Here is a 19,112-nt window from a genome sequence, read left to right on the forward strand (position 1 = left end):
TCACCTGGACTTGCTATATTAACACAGTGGCTACAAGAGCAGGTCCGAGGCTAGAAATTCTGCAGCAAATAACTCATCTCCTGACTCCCCAAAGCCTGCCCACTACCTACAAGTCGCCAGTCAGGAGTGTGATGGAATATTCCCCACTTGCCTGGATTGGTACAGCTCCAGCAACATTCAAGAAGCTTGATGCAATCCAGGACAAAGCAGCCTACTTGTTTGGTACTACACACCACATTCATCCTGCTGTACCCATGACCACTTTCACCTTGAAGGACAAGGGCAGCAGATACACAGGAACATTGTCCCTAGCAAGTACCCCTTCGAGCCACTCACCATCTTAGCTTTGAAATATATCACCATTCCTTTACTGTGACTGGGTAAAAATTCTGGAATTCCCTCGCCAAGGATATTGTGGATCTACTCACAGCATGTGGACAACAGCTGGTCAAGAAGGCAGCTCATCATCTCTTTCTCAATGGGACGGAGGGTTGGCAATAGCCTAAAATGCCCATGCCCCATTAGTGAATTTAAAATAAAACCAAAACTGAACTGGACCAGTGATGTAAATTTTGTGGCTCCCAGAGCTGGTCAGAAAGAAGGGAAATAAGGTGTGCCCAAAAATTGCTGAGTGAAGAAATCAAGAAAAGCTGAGACTGGTTTTCTTCCTAAACCTCGGCTACAAAAGTTTTCTGGAAAGCAACTCTTTGATTCTTCCTAGCAACAGCATTCATACATTGTATTTCACCTCTGATGTGAAAATTCAGAAGAAGCTGAGACAGACTATTCAGTTAATAGGTTCCTATTCAGCTGTGAAAATCATTAAATCTGAGATAACAGTGCAGGCTAATCATTAATCACAGTGTACTTTTGACAGGATAAAGGTCTTTCTTCATTCCCACCAAGATGTCTTCAAAGAGATTCTGTTGACTTTTCCAGAGTGGGTCAAGCTGATGTCATCATTTGTTGGTTGTTCAAAGACCAGAAAGTAACTATGTTCAGTGTTACAAACAGCTCGCTTCAAATTCTCATCTATCACTTTCATTTCCCCTTAAATGTCAAATTCATGTGGCATTGACATTCAGCATGCCACAGTCTGAAATGTTCAATACTTCTCCCACAACTTGAGTGTCTCTGCAGGCTGACTTCTCTCGTTTAAGGTTAACTCCTCCTTTCCTGGAGAGAACTAGTGTCTGCACATATAAGAGCCAGGAGCAGGAGTAGGCCACCTAGCCCTTCAAGCCTGCTGTGCCATTCATTAAGATCATGGCTGATCTTTTCATGGCCTCAGTCCCACTTACCCACGCTCTCACCATTACCCTTAATTCCTTTACTGTTGAAAAATTTTTCTATCTTGGCTCTTAAAACATTCCGTGAAGAAGCCTCAACAACTTCACTTGGCAGGGAATTCCACAGATTCTCAAACCCGCTAGATTCACAACCCTTTGGGTGAAGACATCCCTCCTCAATTCAGTCCTAAATCTGGTCCCCCTTATTGTGAGGCTATACCCTCTTGTTCTAGTTTCACCCACCATTGGAAATGACCTCCCTGCTTCTATCTTATCTATTCCCTTCATAGTTTTATATGTTTCTATAACATACCCCCCCGACTTCTCAATCTTTGAAAATCTCATGAATATTATCCCAGTCTGTTCATCTTCTCCTCAGAGGCCAACCCTGTCATCTCTGGTATAACCGAGTGAATCCCCTCTGTGCCCCCTCCAGTGCCAATACATTCTTTCTCAACTAAGGAGACCAAAACTGCACACAGTACTCCAGGTGTGGCCTCACCAACATGCTATGTAGCTGCAACATAAGCCCCCTGCTTTTAAACTCAATCCCTCAAGCAATGAAGGACAAAATTCCATTTGCCTTCTTAATTACCTATTGCACCTACAAACCAACCTTCTGCGATTCATGCACAAGGGCACACAGGCCCCTCTGCACAGCAGCATGCTGCAGTTTTTTTACCAGTCAAACAATAGTCTCTTTTACGGTTATTCCTACCAAAATAGATGACTTCACATTTACCAGCATAGAATTCCATCTGCCAGACCCTCACCCACTCACTTATACTGTCTGTCTCTCTCTGCAAACTTTCAGAGTTCTCTGCACACTTTGCTCTACTATTCATCTTTGTGCCATCCACAAACTTTGGCACACTACGCCAACTTCCAATCATCTGTGTAAATTATAAACAATTTTGCTCCCAGTTCTGATCCTTGAGGCACACCACCAGTCAGTATTCACCACTGGAAGAGCACTCATTTATCCCCACTCTTTACTTCCTGTTAGTTAACCAATCCTTGATCCATGCTAATACATTGACTATAACACTGTGTACCTTTATCTTATGTAACAGCCTTTTGTGTGGCACCTTGTCAAATGCCACACATCAGCCTAATTGCAGGACCTGACCCAGACTTGTTCACTAAGGACAGAGAATCACATCATGCTATTCCTCCACATGAAGCATCACAACCCAACTCTGCCCTTACCCGTGTCCAGTCTGAGGATCACAGCATAGTCCTTTAAAAATGTAAAACTTATTCAAGGAATGTGTATATTGTTGGTGAGGCTAGCATTTATTGTCCAAACCTCATGGTGATCATTCATGATGCTTCCTGTCTAGATCAGAAAGAGAAAACTATGCATTTCTAGAGAATTGTTCAAAATCTCAGGATGGTTCAAAGTATTTTCCAACCAAAGAAGCACTTTATAACATGCTGCTGTTGTAATTCAAGGAGTATCCAAGACAATTGCATTTGCCCCCTTGCCTCTGTGGTTGAGATTAGCCTTAACCTGACATGATTGCAATTGTTGTAATTCTGTTGCACACCATTTGATCTCATAGGACTGTGTGAATCTTCATAAAAACCAAAAGAACTGTGGATGCTGTAAATCAGGAACAAAAACAAAGTTGCTGGGAAAGCTCAGCAGGTCTGGCAGCAACTGTGAAGGAGAAAACAGAGTTACCGTTTCGGGTCCGGTGACCCTCAGGATATGTGTGTGTGTGAATCTTCAACCTTGTCCAAACAGAGACAGAATGCATTATATTATTTTCTGTCAGTGCTTTTAGTTCAAGGCTTTTACCAAAAGATTATATCAAAAGTGAAAGTGCTATACATTTTGACAACAATGCATTGTTGATCAATTCAGGAACAGAACAGGTTTAATTTCACGAACCCAGCAGTTTCGAGTCAGTATGAAGAAACTCATTAGGGCTTGGCTGAAAATATTAATTTGGGAGGTGGGTGTTCCTCAGTTTGTTGGTTGAAGTTTGGGGATTCAGTCTGACTTTTGAAGGTTACACTAATTTGGAAAAGTTATACCAACAAAAATATAGAATGGTCGAGTAAGATTATGAGCATGAAACAACAACAGCAAAAGTAACCAATCAATGGCTTCCATTCCAGTCAAGTCAGCAGGAAGTTTCATTCATGTTTTAATGTGATAATCCCTGATTCATGACAATCTTTGTGATATGCCGATTATAAAGAGAACAGTGGTAGAAACATTCAGACAATAAGAGATACAGGGTGGAGCTGGCCTTCCTGATAATGAAAGAGCTATCAACTGACTGACCTGGAATTAAGGATGGCTGGAGGCAAGGTGAAAGGATCAGGTAAAACTGTTATTCCCTGCTCGCTATGTCTGTTGGCATTCAACATGCCAAAGCTAACAAGTAAACTCAGGTGAGGTACCAGAGGTGCCAGTCAATCTGTGCTAGGATAGAGTCACAGCCATCAGCCAAGAAAGCAGGGATGGAAACTGATAGCAAACATAAGGGTGTCATGTGGGAATGAAGAATATGAAATCTTAGACACACCGTATTAGTTTCAGTTATGTCAATTGTTAAGCATCCAGCTGCTCTGGCGGCATTGAGCCTGGTATTGGCTCACCACCTGGAGCCCAAAACACACACAGGTCAATATTTGTGCCAGTGAATGAGACCTGCATACCGTTTTTGAGCTTAAACCAAAACAAAAGGAGTTATAATTGGTGACAGTCACATTGCATATTGAGCTCTCTGATGCAATTAAATGAGACAGTTACAGATCTCAAATCATGGCCATTCATATTAATGATATTGGTATGGTTTCAGTAAATAGTTAACAATAAGCCAACTGCTCATTTGAATATTGTTTTGAGAATACTGCTGTGCAGTTCTCCTGTCAGCAGATATTAAATCACCATCTGTTTTCTTGTCATTTATCCATTAAAACAAGTGGAACAAAATCAAACTGCTACTTCATATCTTGGAATACATTTCATGGGCTTTGCCTACATTAACTCAATCTGGTCTGATTGATAAGAAATGAAAGAATTGCATTTCTAAAGCATCTTTCTGGACTTTAGGACATCCTAAAGTTACAATGTGTGATGTATTTTTAACATGTAATTATAGAGATTGTAACAAGGTTAGCCAGATTGACTTCATAGAATATGGGTTCTGTAATTGGGGCTGTTAATCTGGTCCAATCAGGGAGCCCTGGCTGACAGATATAAAGAGGAATGTCAAGCATCTTGTTCACTCTGAGAGCTGGCTCTGAGGGAGCTGGACCAGTATTGAGGACTTTCCACATGTAAATAAATGATGATGGGATACTAGCCTCTATGGAGTTATTTCAGTAGCCATGGATGCAGTGAAAGAAATCCAGCAGCTAAGTTGAATGCAGTAACATCGTGGCACTATTGAAAAAGGTTTCTTGAGCTGCTGAGGCATGATGCTCTACAATTCCTTCCAGAAGTCTCTCTATTTCTCCCTCTTCCTTTAAAATGCTCATGCAAGCCTGACGCCATTGATTGTCACATCGCCTTTTGTGAATCAGTGCCAAATTTTATTTGACAGTGTTGCCGTGCATTACCTTACAGTGTGTGATTTTTGAAGGTGCTGGATAGTTATTGCTGTTGCTCCCAAGAGTTTACATAGCAGTGTGAGTTGAGATCTGAAAGCAAGCCAGCTCATTTTCTGAAGAAGGTTCTAGGCCTGAAATGTCAGCTTTCCTGCACCTCTGGTGCTGCTTGGCCTGCTGTGTTCAACCAGCTCTACACCTTGTTATCTCAGATTCTCCAGCATCTGCAGTTCCTACCATCTCGGCTCATCCAACTGATGGTGCCTCTGGCATACAGCACTGCTTCAATGCTTTACTGTGTCATCAGCCAAAACTTTATGTCCAGGTTTCTGAAAGGGGTCTTGAACTCTTATGCTTTAGACTCAGTGTTCATCCCATGGCCAGTCCAGTTTAGGATTGAGTAGCTAATAATTGCTTCTGAAGCCTGAACAGAAAATGTTTGGTTTTCCAACACTTATCAGATGAATGAAGGATTTTTTTGTCAACTGTGAGTATTATTGAAAAGAGATTGAGAAACAAGCATTTTGTACACATAAATTCTTATGCAAGTTATTTGTTGTCAACCATTATCAGCCTGAGCAAAAAAGGTCTCCACTTTCCCAAAAGCTAAATTTAAAGTAACATTCTGCTTCTTCCTAGAAAAAAGGCCTGAACCGTCCCCATCCAGCCCACCCTCCACCACTTGGCAGAGTTTGTCCTCACTATAAACAATTCCTCTTTAACTCCTCATACTTCCTTCAGATCAATGGTGTGGCCAAGGGCATCAGCATGAGCCCCATTTCTGCCTGTCTCTTTGTAGGATGCATGGAACATTCCTTGTTCCAATCCTATGCAGGTACCCACAAGCAATTCTTTCACTAGTATAGTGACGACATTCCCACTCACATCCGAAATTGGAAAAGTTTATCAAATTTGCTTCAAACTTGCACCTTGCCAACACCTTCAGCTGGTTCCATCTCTGCCTCCTTCCTTCCCTTCCTCGACATCTCTGTTTCCATTTCTTGTTAAGTGTCAGCTACATTGTTGTGCATCTGGAGTCACATGTAGGCTAGACCAGGTAAGGATGGCAGTTTCCTCCCGTAAAGGTATTAGTGATCCAGATGGGCTTTCCATGACAATTGACAATGGTTTCACAGCCATCATTAAACTCCTAATTCCAGATATTTATTGAGTTCAAATTCTGTCATTTGCCCAGATCTCCAGAACATTACCAGGATCTCTGAATTAATGGCCTGGCAATAATACCACCAGGCCAGCATCTCCACCTGATTCCATTCTCCCAGTTCCTCTGTTTACATTGCATCTGGTCCAATTACGCCAACTTCAACAAGGTGCCCTCTGAAATATCCACTATAGGATTTTCACCACCGTGTTTGACAGGGCCCTCATCCGTGTCCAACCTATCTCCCGCGCTTTTGGTCTTCATCACATCTCTTCACTCTCGCAACAGTGAAAGGGCCCTCCTCATCCTCACCCTAACATCACACCAGCATCCACATCCAAAAGATTGTTAGCCACCATTTCCAACACTTCCAACCGGATGCCACGACCAGACACTTAACCCCCCTGCTGCCTTGTCAGCCTTCTGCAGTCCCTCTAGTGCACCCTGATCTATTCCTCTACTCCCAAAACCTCCTCTCGGTCCCACAGCACTTTACCCTGCAATCGCAGAAAGTGTAACATCTGTCTGTTTACTTCCACCCTCCTCACTGTCCAAGACCCCAGACATAGCTTCCAGGTGAAACAGCATTTTACGTGCATTTCATTCAATCTAGTCTACTGTGTTCGCTGATCACAATATGGGCTCCTCTACATTGGGGAAACAAGTGTAAACTGGGCGACCACTTTACACAACACCAACATTCTGTCTGCAAAACTGACCCTGAGCTTCCAGTTGCCTGCCACTTCAACACACCACTGTATTCCCTGGCCAACATCTGTGTCTCAGGCTTGCTGCAGTGCTCCAGAGAAGCCGAGTGCAAGCTGCAAGAGTAGCATCTCATTTTCTTCATGGAAACTCTGCAGCACTCTGGACTCAATATTGAGTTCAATAATTTTAGGTCTTGAGGCACCTTCTCTTATGTCCTTGTCCCAACCTCCACACACCAGACCTTGTTATCACACGGTCTGCTATTACACAAACAACCCATTGTCAGCCATTAGCAGCTATTCATTCTCTAAAGCTGAGCTTTGCCCATGCTTTGTCTGTCCGAGTGTTTGTCTCTCTCTTTCAGGTCCTCTATTTCCCTCCTTCTATCCCCTTCCCCTACCCCTGTTTTGCATATACATTAACCTTTTCTCAGCAACAATCAGTTCTGAAGAAGGGTCACTGGATCCGAAACATTAACTCTGCTTTCTGTCCACAAATGCTGTGGTGTTTTTTCCAGCAATTTCAGTCTTTGTTTCTAAAATAATATTGTGAATCTCTGTGATTCCAAGTTAATTATTGGACTGTCAAACAACTGCTAAGTATATAGCTCAGGGTGACAAGAATTTTTAAATAGTATGCTAATGTAATTTCACATTTCACTCAGTTTGTGCATCTGATCTCATGTCTGAACATCTGAAGTTGCAAGACACAAATTGACAATTTAATACTTGTGTCTGAAACAGTAGGATAATTTAGACAGTACAAGCTGCAAACATTAACCCTAACTCTTTATTTAACTACGCTTATTAATATTACCTGATCCTTTCCCAAATGCCCATAGCAGTGTGATGTTGAGCCACCATTTTGAATCACTGCAATCTGTGTGGTGAAGTTAATTCTACTGTCCTGTTTGCAATAAAGCTCTAGGGTTTTGCCAAGTGACAGTGGAGGAACTGTGATATAGTTTCAAGTTGGGATAATGTGACTTGGAGGGGACTTGCGGATCTGTCTGACCCAGGCTAGACTTGGTTCCTCAGTCAGTATGATGATGCTGTATCCCACTTGACAAAATGCCCGCTCATTCTGCGTTCTTACTCCCATCAGTCCTTTTTCTAAATGATACTCAACATAAAGGAGTGCTGATTTTCAAGCTGAGTATTTGTAGTGTGGGGTGAGGTTTATCGATGATAATCAGCAGAATGTTTTCTTGCCCATTGTGAACTGATGCCATGAGATTTCATGTAATCCAGAGATAACATTAAGGGCATCCAGAGCCTAGAGTGTCCTAGAGTGCATTGTCATTTTCAGACTCCTTTCTGCTTTCTCGCAAGACTCCCTTGTTGTATCCATTTCTACTAGATTCTGAGCTCCATACAGCAAGGAGACTAAAGATGAAGTCGCCAAGATATCTTTTGTGACGGTAGCTTATTTGTCTTCATCAGGCTATTAGGAATTCAGCAGAGTAGGTCAGAGCCCTTTTATCCGTAAATGTGATAGAATGATTTTTGAATTGTAGTGGTCTGCTGCACAGACCAGCAATGTCCCGTGCTTTAATTCTATGCTAGGGTCAGCACACTGATTTCAGTCGTTACATTGAGACGTTGCATTGACCTTCAAAGCTGTGGCCTTTGTTGGCTCTGCTCCCTCTTCCTGTCCCATGACACCTACTATACTGCAATTCTGACTATCATGGCCTCTGCCAGCTAGTAACAAACTGGCATTCACTGCCAAGGCTCACCTCTCGTGAGTGGGCACTTTTGTAAGGCACTTTGTTGGATTTGGGTGTGGCTGGTAGTGAGCCGATGGATGCCCACATAGATGCATGGTGAAATTTAACTGGATGTTTTATCAGTATGTCCTGAAATCAATAATTCCCAGAAAAACAGCAGTGTTAATTAGAATCTCAACTCTCCATGTGCAGTTAAGGAACACTGTAAATATTTAGAATTGACAAAACGAATTTGGTCTTTGGCAGATAAATGAAGCGAATTAAAAAGTGATGGTTCAGACATAATGGCAATGCAGGCTATACCATATAAATTTGAAATGTGTTTATTGGTGAATGGAATCTGAAGTTAATGAAATCTGCTGAATTATTGAGTTGTTAATAAGGATTTCTTCAAAAGAGCTTTAATCATCATGTCCTTTAGTTTTGGTAGTCAAGCTGTCGTTACAGGCTGTCTGTAAAGGCAGACCAGCAAGTTACTGCCAGTTCCCAGCCACATCCTCTGGCTCTGAGAAGTCTGAGCTGCAAAATAATTTAGTAAATGATTCTATTTCTCAACAGATGAGGAAAGCATAATGTCGCAGCCTTTTACAGCTTCTCCTTCTCTCATACATTTCAACATAATCTCCCAGGTTTCTAAACTCTCATCTCAACCCTACTTCTTACTACTACCCACCTCTGCTTCCTACATTGAGAACAGTAATAGTACTTCACTGGGTCCAATGTGCAGAGGCTGTAAAAAATGCCTTAGAGATAAGAGATAACAAAGCGTAGAGCCGGACGAACACAGCCTGCCAAGCAGCATCTTCGGAGCACAAAAGCTGACATTTTGGGCCTAGACCCCTCATCTGAAATGGGGGGGGGGGGAGAGGGTTCTGAAATAAATAGGGAGAGAGGGGGAGGTGGATCGAAGATGGATAGAAGAAAAGATAGGTGGAGAGGAGACAGACAAGTAAAGAAGATGGGATGGAACCAGTAAAGATGAGTGTAGGTGGGGAGGTAGGGAGGGGATAGGTCAGTCCAGGGAGGATGGACAGGTAAAGGGGGCGGGATGAGGTTAGTAGGTAGGAAATGTGGGTGCGGCTTGAGGTGGGAGGAGGGGATGGGTGAGAGGGAGAACAGGTTAGGGAGGCGGGGACCAGCTCGCTTTATTATCTCGGATTCTCCAGCATCTGCAGTTCCTATTATCCCTTAGAGATAAGAGTTTATTCAAATATGCAGAAGGTAGTACGTTTTTAAAATGAACTTCCAGAGGAATTGGTGGAGGCTGATACAATTACAACATTTAAAAGGCATCTGGATGGGATATCTGAACAGCGCAGACAAGTTGGACTGAAGGATCTGTCTCCAGGCTGAGCAACTCTATGACTCTCTATATATTTCCGTCAATGTGTTGTGATAGGGAAAAGCCTTCAGTGATCAATCAGATTCTGGCGACCTGAGATTGCCCTAAGAATTATTGGGTTCACTAATACTCAATTGCTAGCATTTCTCAGAAGTGCTATCAATTAAATTTTTGTGTTTCTCTCTTGGCTGAAATCGTTTTCCCACTTACACTCCTGATTTGCAGCATTAAAATAAGATCTTCCTTCATCAGAGACACATTTTCATTCTCAACAATTATGGATTTGCAGTTGAGCCAGGCATTTTTATAGATATTATTTCTGCTCGAGATGAAGACATAATCCCAGTCGTCAATGATTGACTTCTCGCTCAGTGTTAAAATACATTTAATTGTCCCCTGCAACAGAGTCAGGCTGAATCAGACTGGTCACAATCTCAGCATTTTACTTCATCCAAAATTTTGCCTCTGAACTCATATTGCCTCCTTTGGAAAGCTCTCTGAATTCCAGCTCCATGAGATCACCCATTTCCACCTCTAACACTTGAGCAGTTATTGCTCAGATTGTCATCCATGCAATTCCTAACTTTAACCTCAAGTCCACCAATGCTTTCCATCCTGGACTTCCATCTTCCACCCTCCGTACTGTTGAATACAACCAAAACTGTACCATAATAAAATAAAGAACTCTGGATGCTGAAAATCTGAAACTACAACAGAAATTACTGGAGAAATTCAGCAGGTCTAGCAGCATCAGTGGAGAAAGTTAACATTTTGAGTCCAATGAAAACTCTTATCTATATTCTAACTGACCCGGAGGCCATAGTGTCCCTGTGTGCATAAGTCTATATTGGCATCTGGTCCCCTCAACAACTGGAAGTTTTGGACAAGATAGGAGATAAAGAAGCTAGCATTGGCAAAAGTTGCTAAGTCACCAAATTCAGATAGAATGCAGCCAAGTTGGTAGAAAGAAGCATAGATAGAAATAGCAAAGTCATCGATCACAATCTATGAATCAGCATTGGTTACAGGAATAGTGCGAGACAGCTGGATGGTTGTTAATGTCATGCCACTATTTAAGGAAAGGGAGACTATAGGCCTTCAGCCAAATATTGGTTGTGGGGAAGTTATTGAAAATCATTATCAGAGACCAAGTGAACTTTTCATTGGAAACATGCTTAATTAAGGAGTTTAGTGTGCAGGCACAGCAAATGATAAAGAAGGTTAGTGGCATATTGTACTTTATTATGAGAGGAATTGAACATAAAAATAAGAATGTTATATTTCAGTTATACAGGACATTAGTGGGACAATATCTTGAATGCTGTGCACAGTTTCGATCTCCTTATTTAAGGAAGCATGTAGATGTTTTGGAGGTGGTTCAGGGGAGGTTTATTAGACTGATACCTGGAATAAGCTGGCTGTTTTACCAGGAAAGGTTAGACAGACTGAGTTGATTTGTACTTATCTTATTGATTGGCAGAGCAGGCTCAGAGATCTGTTGCTTCTGTTGCTAATTCATATGTTTGAGGCCCAGCAAGGATTTGTTAAAGGCAAGTTCTGTTGGACTGATTTGATTGAGTTCTTTAATGAGGTCATGGAGATACTTAAACAAAATAGTACTGTCGATGCGTGTGCAGATTTTCAGAGGCATTTTACGAAGTGGCACATAAGAGGCTTCTTCACAGGGTGAAAATCCATGGAACCAAGGGGAAAGTGGTGGCATCAATACAAAATTGCATCTTACAAACAAACAAAGACAGTGATCTTCTCCAAAGATCAGTTTTGGCTGTACTGATCTTTTCCAGGTTTTACAAATGGTTTGGGTAGAGGCCTATGAAGCAGCATGACAAAGTTTTCATATAAAATAAAGATTGGTAAATTAGCAGACAGTTATAAAACCTGGATGAAATGTGCACAAGTACAGCAAATTGACTTTGCTTTGACTTTGCGTGACAAAGACAGTATATTACAGATAGAGTGATTTTGAAAGTGTAAATATTCATAAAATTATCATCTCAAGAAAAGTCTTGAAAGTGACAGCATAAGTTGATGAGGTGTTTCTGGGTTTTGTAAAGAGTCAAACAGAATGTAAAAGCAAAAAGATAATGCTAGAATTACAAAGGTTACTTGCAGAACTCCAGTTGGAATATTGGAGACAGTTCTGCTCATTACTCTGAAGAAAGATATAAATCTTTCAGAAAGGGTGCGGTGAGCATTTGCAGGAAGTTTCCAGGGATGAAGAACTTCAGTAATGAATAGTTATGATCAGTAAGGTTAGGACAGTTCTGGATGGAGCAAAGAGTAGGAGGTTCTCACAATGTGGTTTGGATAAATCAGTCGAGAAACGCTTTCCTCCATGACAAATGAGCCATTATTGAGAAGTCATCAATTTAAAAGTATAGGAAGGTAAGCTAGGCTTATAGAAATATTTTAAAGAAATATTTTCACTGAAGTCAGTTTTCCACTTTGTCAGAATCTGTAATGTTGTGTGAGCTTTGGACACTTCGACCAGTTTGCGTATTTAAAACACTTTATCCAGTCCTCTTGTTGCTGAAGCAGACACAGCAACATAGAATTTGGTTTGCAATTCAACTCGATTTCATGTACAAAATATTCTTTATTTGACACCATGTGAGCATTTCCCAAATTCCTACAGTATTTACTCTTGATCAAGCTCTATCTCTCTGAGAAAGGATAATAACTACAATGATCCACCTATATGAGTTGGGCCATTAGAATCTTATTCCTCTTCGAGGTAGGGCTGGCTGTCTTCCACAAAGGGGGTCTCACAGAGGTCAGGGTGGATCTTCTCCTGGGTCTTCTTGCAATGCTGCACAGTCTTCTGCCACGCATCTTTCTGGAAGTCGTCATTGTTAGTCTTTGCCAAGTCTTCACTGTGGATGCATCTGATGGGCTAGCAGCCAGGTACGTATTCTTATCTGTTCCAGAATGTTCAGTGGCCTTTTGCCAATGGGATCACGACGTGGATTCAAATCATCCAGTGGGGTTGCACCCTCACTCTTCACTGTTGCCATGCCAGGAGGTATAAATTGCACATACTCAGGCAGTCAAGATGTCAGAACGTCTGATTGACATTTATCCCATTCACAACCCTCGGGCTAGTGTAGCTGGCTCCACTTGAACCTTCATCACCTCTTTTATCTTGGTTTCCATTGTTCTCTGTAGCCAATAGCTGCTGGCTGCTGTTTAATTTAATTTGGCTATTTTTCTGTCAGGCCTAATTTCTCTGGCTGTTCATCAATTTAGAACGTCCAGTTTTGGTCCCATGGTTGCTTGACCTCAGTAATCAAAACGCAGTGGAAGCTGACTGCTAAATTGTTTTAAAAGTGAGTTGGACAGCAACTTGAAGTTAAAAAGCTTAAAGGAGTAAAATCTAAAAGGGTGGTTTGGGATAAAGTACAAAGAATCATTCAAAAAATCAACATGGGCACAATGGGCTAAAAGGCCCCTTTCATTTGTATTTTTCTATATTTCTGCAGATCAAACCACTTTGCAATTTATTGCTGTCTTAACTTCAGATTAACTCTGCGTCAAGTGCAGATGTTGGGTCTAAAAATGTAATCTCCTGTAGCGACGAGAAAGTCCTCCAGTTATTTCTTGCCATTGTTTAGCAATGTTTCAGTCAAAAGTGCCAATAATGAACATGATGATATGACTAAACTTCAATCATAAAAACTTTGAATAACTCTTTATTATCCTTTCTTTGTGCTTTTCCTCGTTGTAGAACAAGAATTGCACTGACTTAATTAAAAAGGAGCCTGAATCATGACATGCTTACCATCTCCACCATATACTTTAGTAAGCTGAGCCTCTGCATGCATTTAATGAAATCGAAGTTCATGATTTCTCATTGTTATTCAATTAAATAGTTTCATACTGATTTCTTTATGTGCTCATCACATCATTGCTTATAAATATATCTCACTGCAACTGAAAAGTTTTGCAGTGTTTTAATGAAAGACAAAAGGAATTCACATGTTGTAATTGCAGTAAAATAGAAAACTTCACAGGATTTCATAAGAGAAGAAGACTTAATAAGACAAGGTCTTGAATGTTGGTAAGGTTAATCCTGAGAATGGAATGTATTGTACTTTCCACCTTTCCCCATTTAAAATTCTATCTATTAAAAGTGATTCAGCAATATGACCAAGTCATGATTATTTCCTCTCCATATGTCGTTTGGATTGTAGTCTGATTGATGATGAGTTAGCAGTTTTTCTTGTTGCACGTTATTTCTAAAGGCACATATCTGAAAACTTGAAAATATGTTCACTAACTGGGCTGGGATAGTGAACAGAGTATGTTTGAACTATGACCTCTCAAGAGGTTAGGCATTTTCCTCCTACAGACTTGCTTCCTTTAACTATTGTACAAGTGGTGGGTGGATGTATTGTATTGTCCAGCTTGCTGTGTGAGAGCAGCACAGCCTGCAAGCTGAAAACAGATGATTAATTTCTTGCTTGGCTTGAAGAGAAGAAAGAAACATTTATACCAGACCATTTTATTTCACATTGTGCAAAAGAATGCCACTTGAATTGAGAGAACAGTTTTGAGTGAAAACAAAGTGGAAAGAAACAGCAAATTATATGCTAGGTAAAGGTCTTGTCTCCACGCCTCGTTTTGAAAAACAAATCCAAAATTACCAGAGACTAAATTCCTGTTGCTTTTGCATGCAAAGCAGTGAGAAGTAAATATGATTAGCAGAGTGAGAAAAACACAACTGATGAAAGTACAAAATGTGGGTCAGATCAAGTTTAATTTTTGTGAAACATTCATGTATGACAAATATCTTTGATGTCAAAGCTGTATAATAATGGGTAAATTACTCTTTGTTGCAGTTTGTTGGGATTGTGCTGAGCTGTATGTACCTGAAGATACTATCGCAACACATGGATGAACCGGATGGGTTCAGAATGTTCGTTCCTTATGAGCTGCTGGATCTTTCAGGTGCTGGATGGTGTATGTGCCTGCCGAGAGAGGGTGGCTACCAACAATTACGAAGAGCTGACAGCAGTGCTGACATCCCGGATGCACTGGATTCTGCTCAAGAAACGCAGCTGATCAGCGCACAACAAGGAGAAGTGAACTGAGAAAAGATACCAAGACTCAACGAGTGTCAAAGTCTGACATTTGCCAGCTCAGCAACACTGAACAGAAATGCAGCAGCTCTGGCATTCTCCATATGTAATAGCTTTTGCTAAAGTTGCCTGGTGTAGGAGATATCACTTCTTGGTAATGGTATTCTGTCACCGTGATAGCAAAAACCAAATGGCAAATGGAAACGATCTCAGGTTTACTGAATTTGGAGAAGATGCTGTTGATCCTGTGCAACTCACTCAGCCCCCATGACTCCCCATGGACAATTCGACATTTCACACAGCCTTATACATTGAATATTAAACTGTTTTTTTTCAACAAGGAAAGGAATTTTTTTTTCAACAAGGAAAGGGACCTTCCGTAAATTACACAGTTAAATCTGATGGAGAAGTGACACAAGTTGGAAATGTATACTTTCACTTTGCTGAACTGCAATCTCAGTTGTTGGTCTTGCTGTAACCACTGGAGGAGCTGCTGAGTAGGGAGCAGGGACTTTTGGTTTGAGATCAGGGAATTCTTCCAATATGTTTTACCTTATCATCCATTTATTTAAATCCTGCAACCCAAAGCTCCAAGTACCATATAGTGTTGTATTTTTGTCCATTCTGGATTAGCCAATGTATATCTTATACTAAAAGTAGTTTTATATTCTCATTGTGCTACTTTCAATAGATGGAAAGTCAGAGCAATGGAATATTTACAAGTCAGGTCACCCTCAGTCATTAACCTCGTTGTGTTTCAGCTTGACGGGCACCAGTATCATTAAAATTACCATCAGAGCAATGCAACTGTTGTAAATGTTACCTTCCATCATTTTAATGTCAATGGAGAGTTAACTCCCTTTCAATGGTATAATTGATTCAATTCAATTCCAGCGGCAGCAAGATTTCCATTTCCCTAGTCAGGAGATAATGTAGATTCAACAAGATAAAGTGACTGTGACCTTTGTGTGCTAGTCTAATATATTTGGCAATGGTAGCTACTGCATACTATTGCTGAGAGTTCATTGCCTGTCGACCACCTCGCCTTTTCACTGACAGTTTTACACAATGGTAATACAGTGATGTCTCCTGAGCTCCTCACCACAAACTACCACTGGTTCATCAGAATATGACACAATTTCACATCTCCAATGATTGGCTTTATCTTGTGTCATTATTTCAGGCATTCATTGACACTGGTAAGAAATTGCCAGATTTCTTTTGTGATAAGAGAAGCAATTTTCAATACAAAGGGAAATGACTTGAAAATACTTAGTAGATCAGGCAGCCTCTGACTAATAATAGTCAACACTGATAAAAGACCATTGATTTGAAATTTTAACTCTGTTTCTGTCTCCACACCTGCTGAGTATCTCAAGCATGTTCTGTTTACGTTTGCAGTTTCCAGCACCAAAGCTATTTGAGGCAATGTATTCACTGAGAAACTGTGGAATAGAAGCAAGCTGTCTAGAAACTAAACATTGATTCAATTGGTGTCCTGCAAACGATCAGCATTACAGTACTATTGAGCAATAGGGGAGAGATGGTAGAAACTGACACAAACTTAATACATCTATTCATTTCACAGCTCCAGAACATTTCAGTGTCTGTTTGTTAGTTCTTTTGAAAAGGCCTTAGAGAAGGGCAATGTACAATTTTCAGGTCACTATCCTTTCTCCTCAAGAGCTGAATTTGAAGCCAGAGATAGTAGGAACTGCAGATGTTGGAAAATCTGAGATAACAAGGTGTGGAGCCAGATGAACACAGCAGGCCAAGCAGCATCTTAGGAGCAGGAAAATCTTCTCCTTCCCCCCTCTTTAACTTGCCTGTCTCCTCTCCACCTATCTTCTCCTCTATCCATCTTCGATGCCCCTCCCCTCTCTCCCTATTTACTTCAGAACCCCCTTCCCCTCCCCCATTTGCGATGAAGGGTCTAGGCCCGAAACATCAGCCTTCCTGCTCCTAAGATGCTGCTTGGCCTGCTATATTCATCCAGCTGTACACCTTGTAATCTTGAATTTGAAGCCAACCCAGGTGTAGAAGTTCGACCTCTATCTCTCCTTTAATCTAGGACATAACATGAGTTGACTTTAGGCCAAACGGACAATCCTCATATTGACTATTTTGTTGGCATTGTTGGATCAGATAATAAAAATATCAGTTTTGTTGGTACTAAAGCAGAGCAGAGCAGTAGTTTCAGAGAAGTTACCATAGTCCGAGGGGATCACTCCCCCAATAGAGAGAGATTACTGGTGGTGCCTTTAACTTGAGGATCAGTAGGCCTCAGACAAGAGACAAGGTTGAGAGGCACAGCTTTCATGATAACCTCAGCCTGTACAGGAATTGAACCAATTCTGTTGGCATCATTCTACATTATAAACCAGAAAGCCAGCCAACCAATCACACTTGTGATGAATGGTATCGAGAGTAGACATTTATTCTGATCTCTGCGTGTTTAAAACTGACCCTCCTTATTCATGGTGAGCACTCAAATTCACCTTCAAAGAAGTTGGATCACAAAGGGGGATGTCTCTAAATGGATGAAAGACAGAAGAGATTAAGGGTTGATAGAGCAATGTAGAAAGAGATGAGAATGGGCTGAATGATTAAGAGACATGTCTAAGGAAGAGGTAGAAACAAGAATAAAGAATTGTCACCAAAATCTGCTGTTAAAAACACATTAGACCTTTTTGAAGCAAGGTCTAGGCCCGAAACATCAGCTTTCCTGCTCCTCTGATGCTGCTTGGCCTGCTGTGTTCATCCAACTCTAGGCCTTGTTATCTCAGATTCTCCAGCATCTGCAGTTCCTACTATCTCTGTTAAAAACACATTGTTGTTAACCATTACCGCAGAGTATAGTTAGGTTCCAGTATGTTGGATTTATGTGGCTGTGGCTTTTAGAATTTAACAAAAAAGGATGAAGGCTGATAAGACACAGCCATTAATGTGATGTTTGGGATTGTAATCAATTTCTCTCCTCCTAAAACATTTATGACCAACCATAGCAAATTAAATAAATCACAGAGTTTACATTAATGCTCATTTTTGTTTGGATTCCCTTGCGTATGACTCTACCATTTAAAGAAAGAATGCAAGTGGAAAGTACTCAGGAGATTGTTTTCACAGGGAATTCATTTGAATGATGGAGAAGATAAAGATCGATGAAGTAAAGACTTAATATACAGAGTGGGACTCCTTCAGTCATTTCCCCTTCTCAGACAAATCCAATCAATTCTACGGCACTTTGAAATTGGATCATGCCATTAAATTTAAGAATCTGAATCAACAATTGACAAGCCAAGTGACTGAGAAATAAACAATGTAGGATAGTGTGTTTTTCAAATTTTAATGGCAGAAGGAGCAACATAGATTCTTGGTCCTCTCCATTCTGATAAGCATCTGGAAATCACTGCAATCCTTATTCTTAACTGGTTTAAGCCTTGCTCAACTTGAAATGGAGGGAATAGGTGGCTTCATTGTATTTAAACTTACAGCTTTGGAATTTACTGTGAATGTTGGTGCCCACTTCTATGAAGTGTGTCAGTCCTTTTCAGCATCAGTGATGATCAGGATCTAAAAGTGGCTGAGGCTTTTTTGGTAAAATTGACATGCTTGGAAAATATTGTCAGATTATTCTTTGCACTAGAGGGTGTTGACAAAAGCTTGATTTTCTTCCAAATCTATTATGGAAGTGTTATTCTCGTTATGTTAATTGTATCATTGCTTGCCAAATGCAAAACTGAAATTGGATATTGAAATTTAAGATAAGAATATGGTCATATTTTGTTGATAAATATTTTGTGGTGATTTTGTGCTCTGCTGTCATTCCTTTAGATTTCTGGGTCTAATGTTGGGTTCAACATGCCAGTGAGTTTTGAGATAACAAGATGTAGAACTGGATGAACACAGCAGGCCAAGCAGCATCAGAGGAGCAGGAAGGCTGACGTTTCGGGCCTAGAAGAGTCTACGCCTGAAACATCAGTTTTCCTGCCCCGCTGATGCTGCATGGCCTGCTGTCTTCATCCAGCTCGACACCTTGTTATCTCAGATTCTCCAACAAATGCAGTTCCTACTACTTCCGAGTTTTGAGATGTTTAATGAAGGCAGATTTGTTTCAGAAATTAAACTGTATTGATTCTTCTTGGGGGGAAAAGCAAATTACTTGCCTATAATATACAGGGATGTCAGGATGAGCTTAATGACTGCAAAGCAAGTT

General features: G+C 40.8%; 1 protein-coding gene across 2 annotated transcripts in view; it reads left to right on the plus strand.

Moving 5' to 3' along the window:
• The window catches only part of LOC125448044 (tetraspanin-15-like), a 153,331-nt gene extending 134,504 nt beyond the window's left edge, over nt 1-18,827 (plus strand). For both annotated transcript variants that reach the window (XM_048522984.2, XM_048522987.2), the window contains one exon: nt 14,657-18,827. In XM_048522984.2, coding sequence (XP_048378941.1) covers nt 14,657-14,908 — 252 coding nt within the window. In that variant the 3' untranslated portion in view covers nt 14,909-18,827. The remainder of the gene's footprint in view (nt 1-14,656) is intronic.
• The last annotated feature ends 285 nt before the right edge of the window (nt 18,828-19,112 follow it).

This window comes from Stegostoma tigrinum, chromosome 40 (genome assembly GCF_030684315.1).
Source record: "Stegostoma tigrinum isolate sSteTig4 chromosome 40, sSteTig4.hap1, whole genome shotgun sequence".
Taxonomy (NCBI): Eukaryota; Metazoa; Chordata; class Chondrichthyes; order Orectolobiformes; family Stegostomatidae; genus Stegostoma; species Stegostoma tigrinum.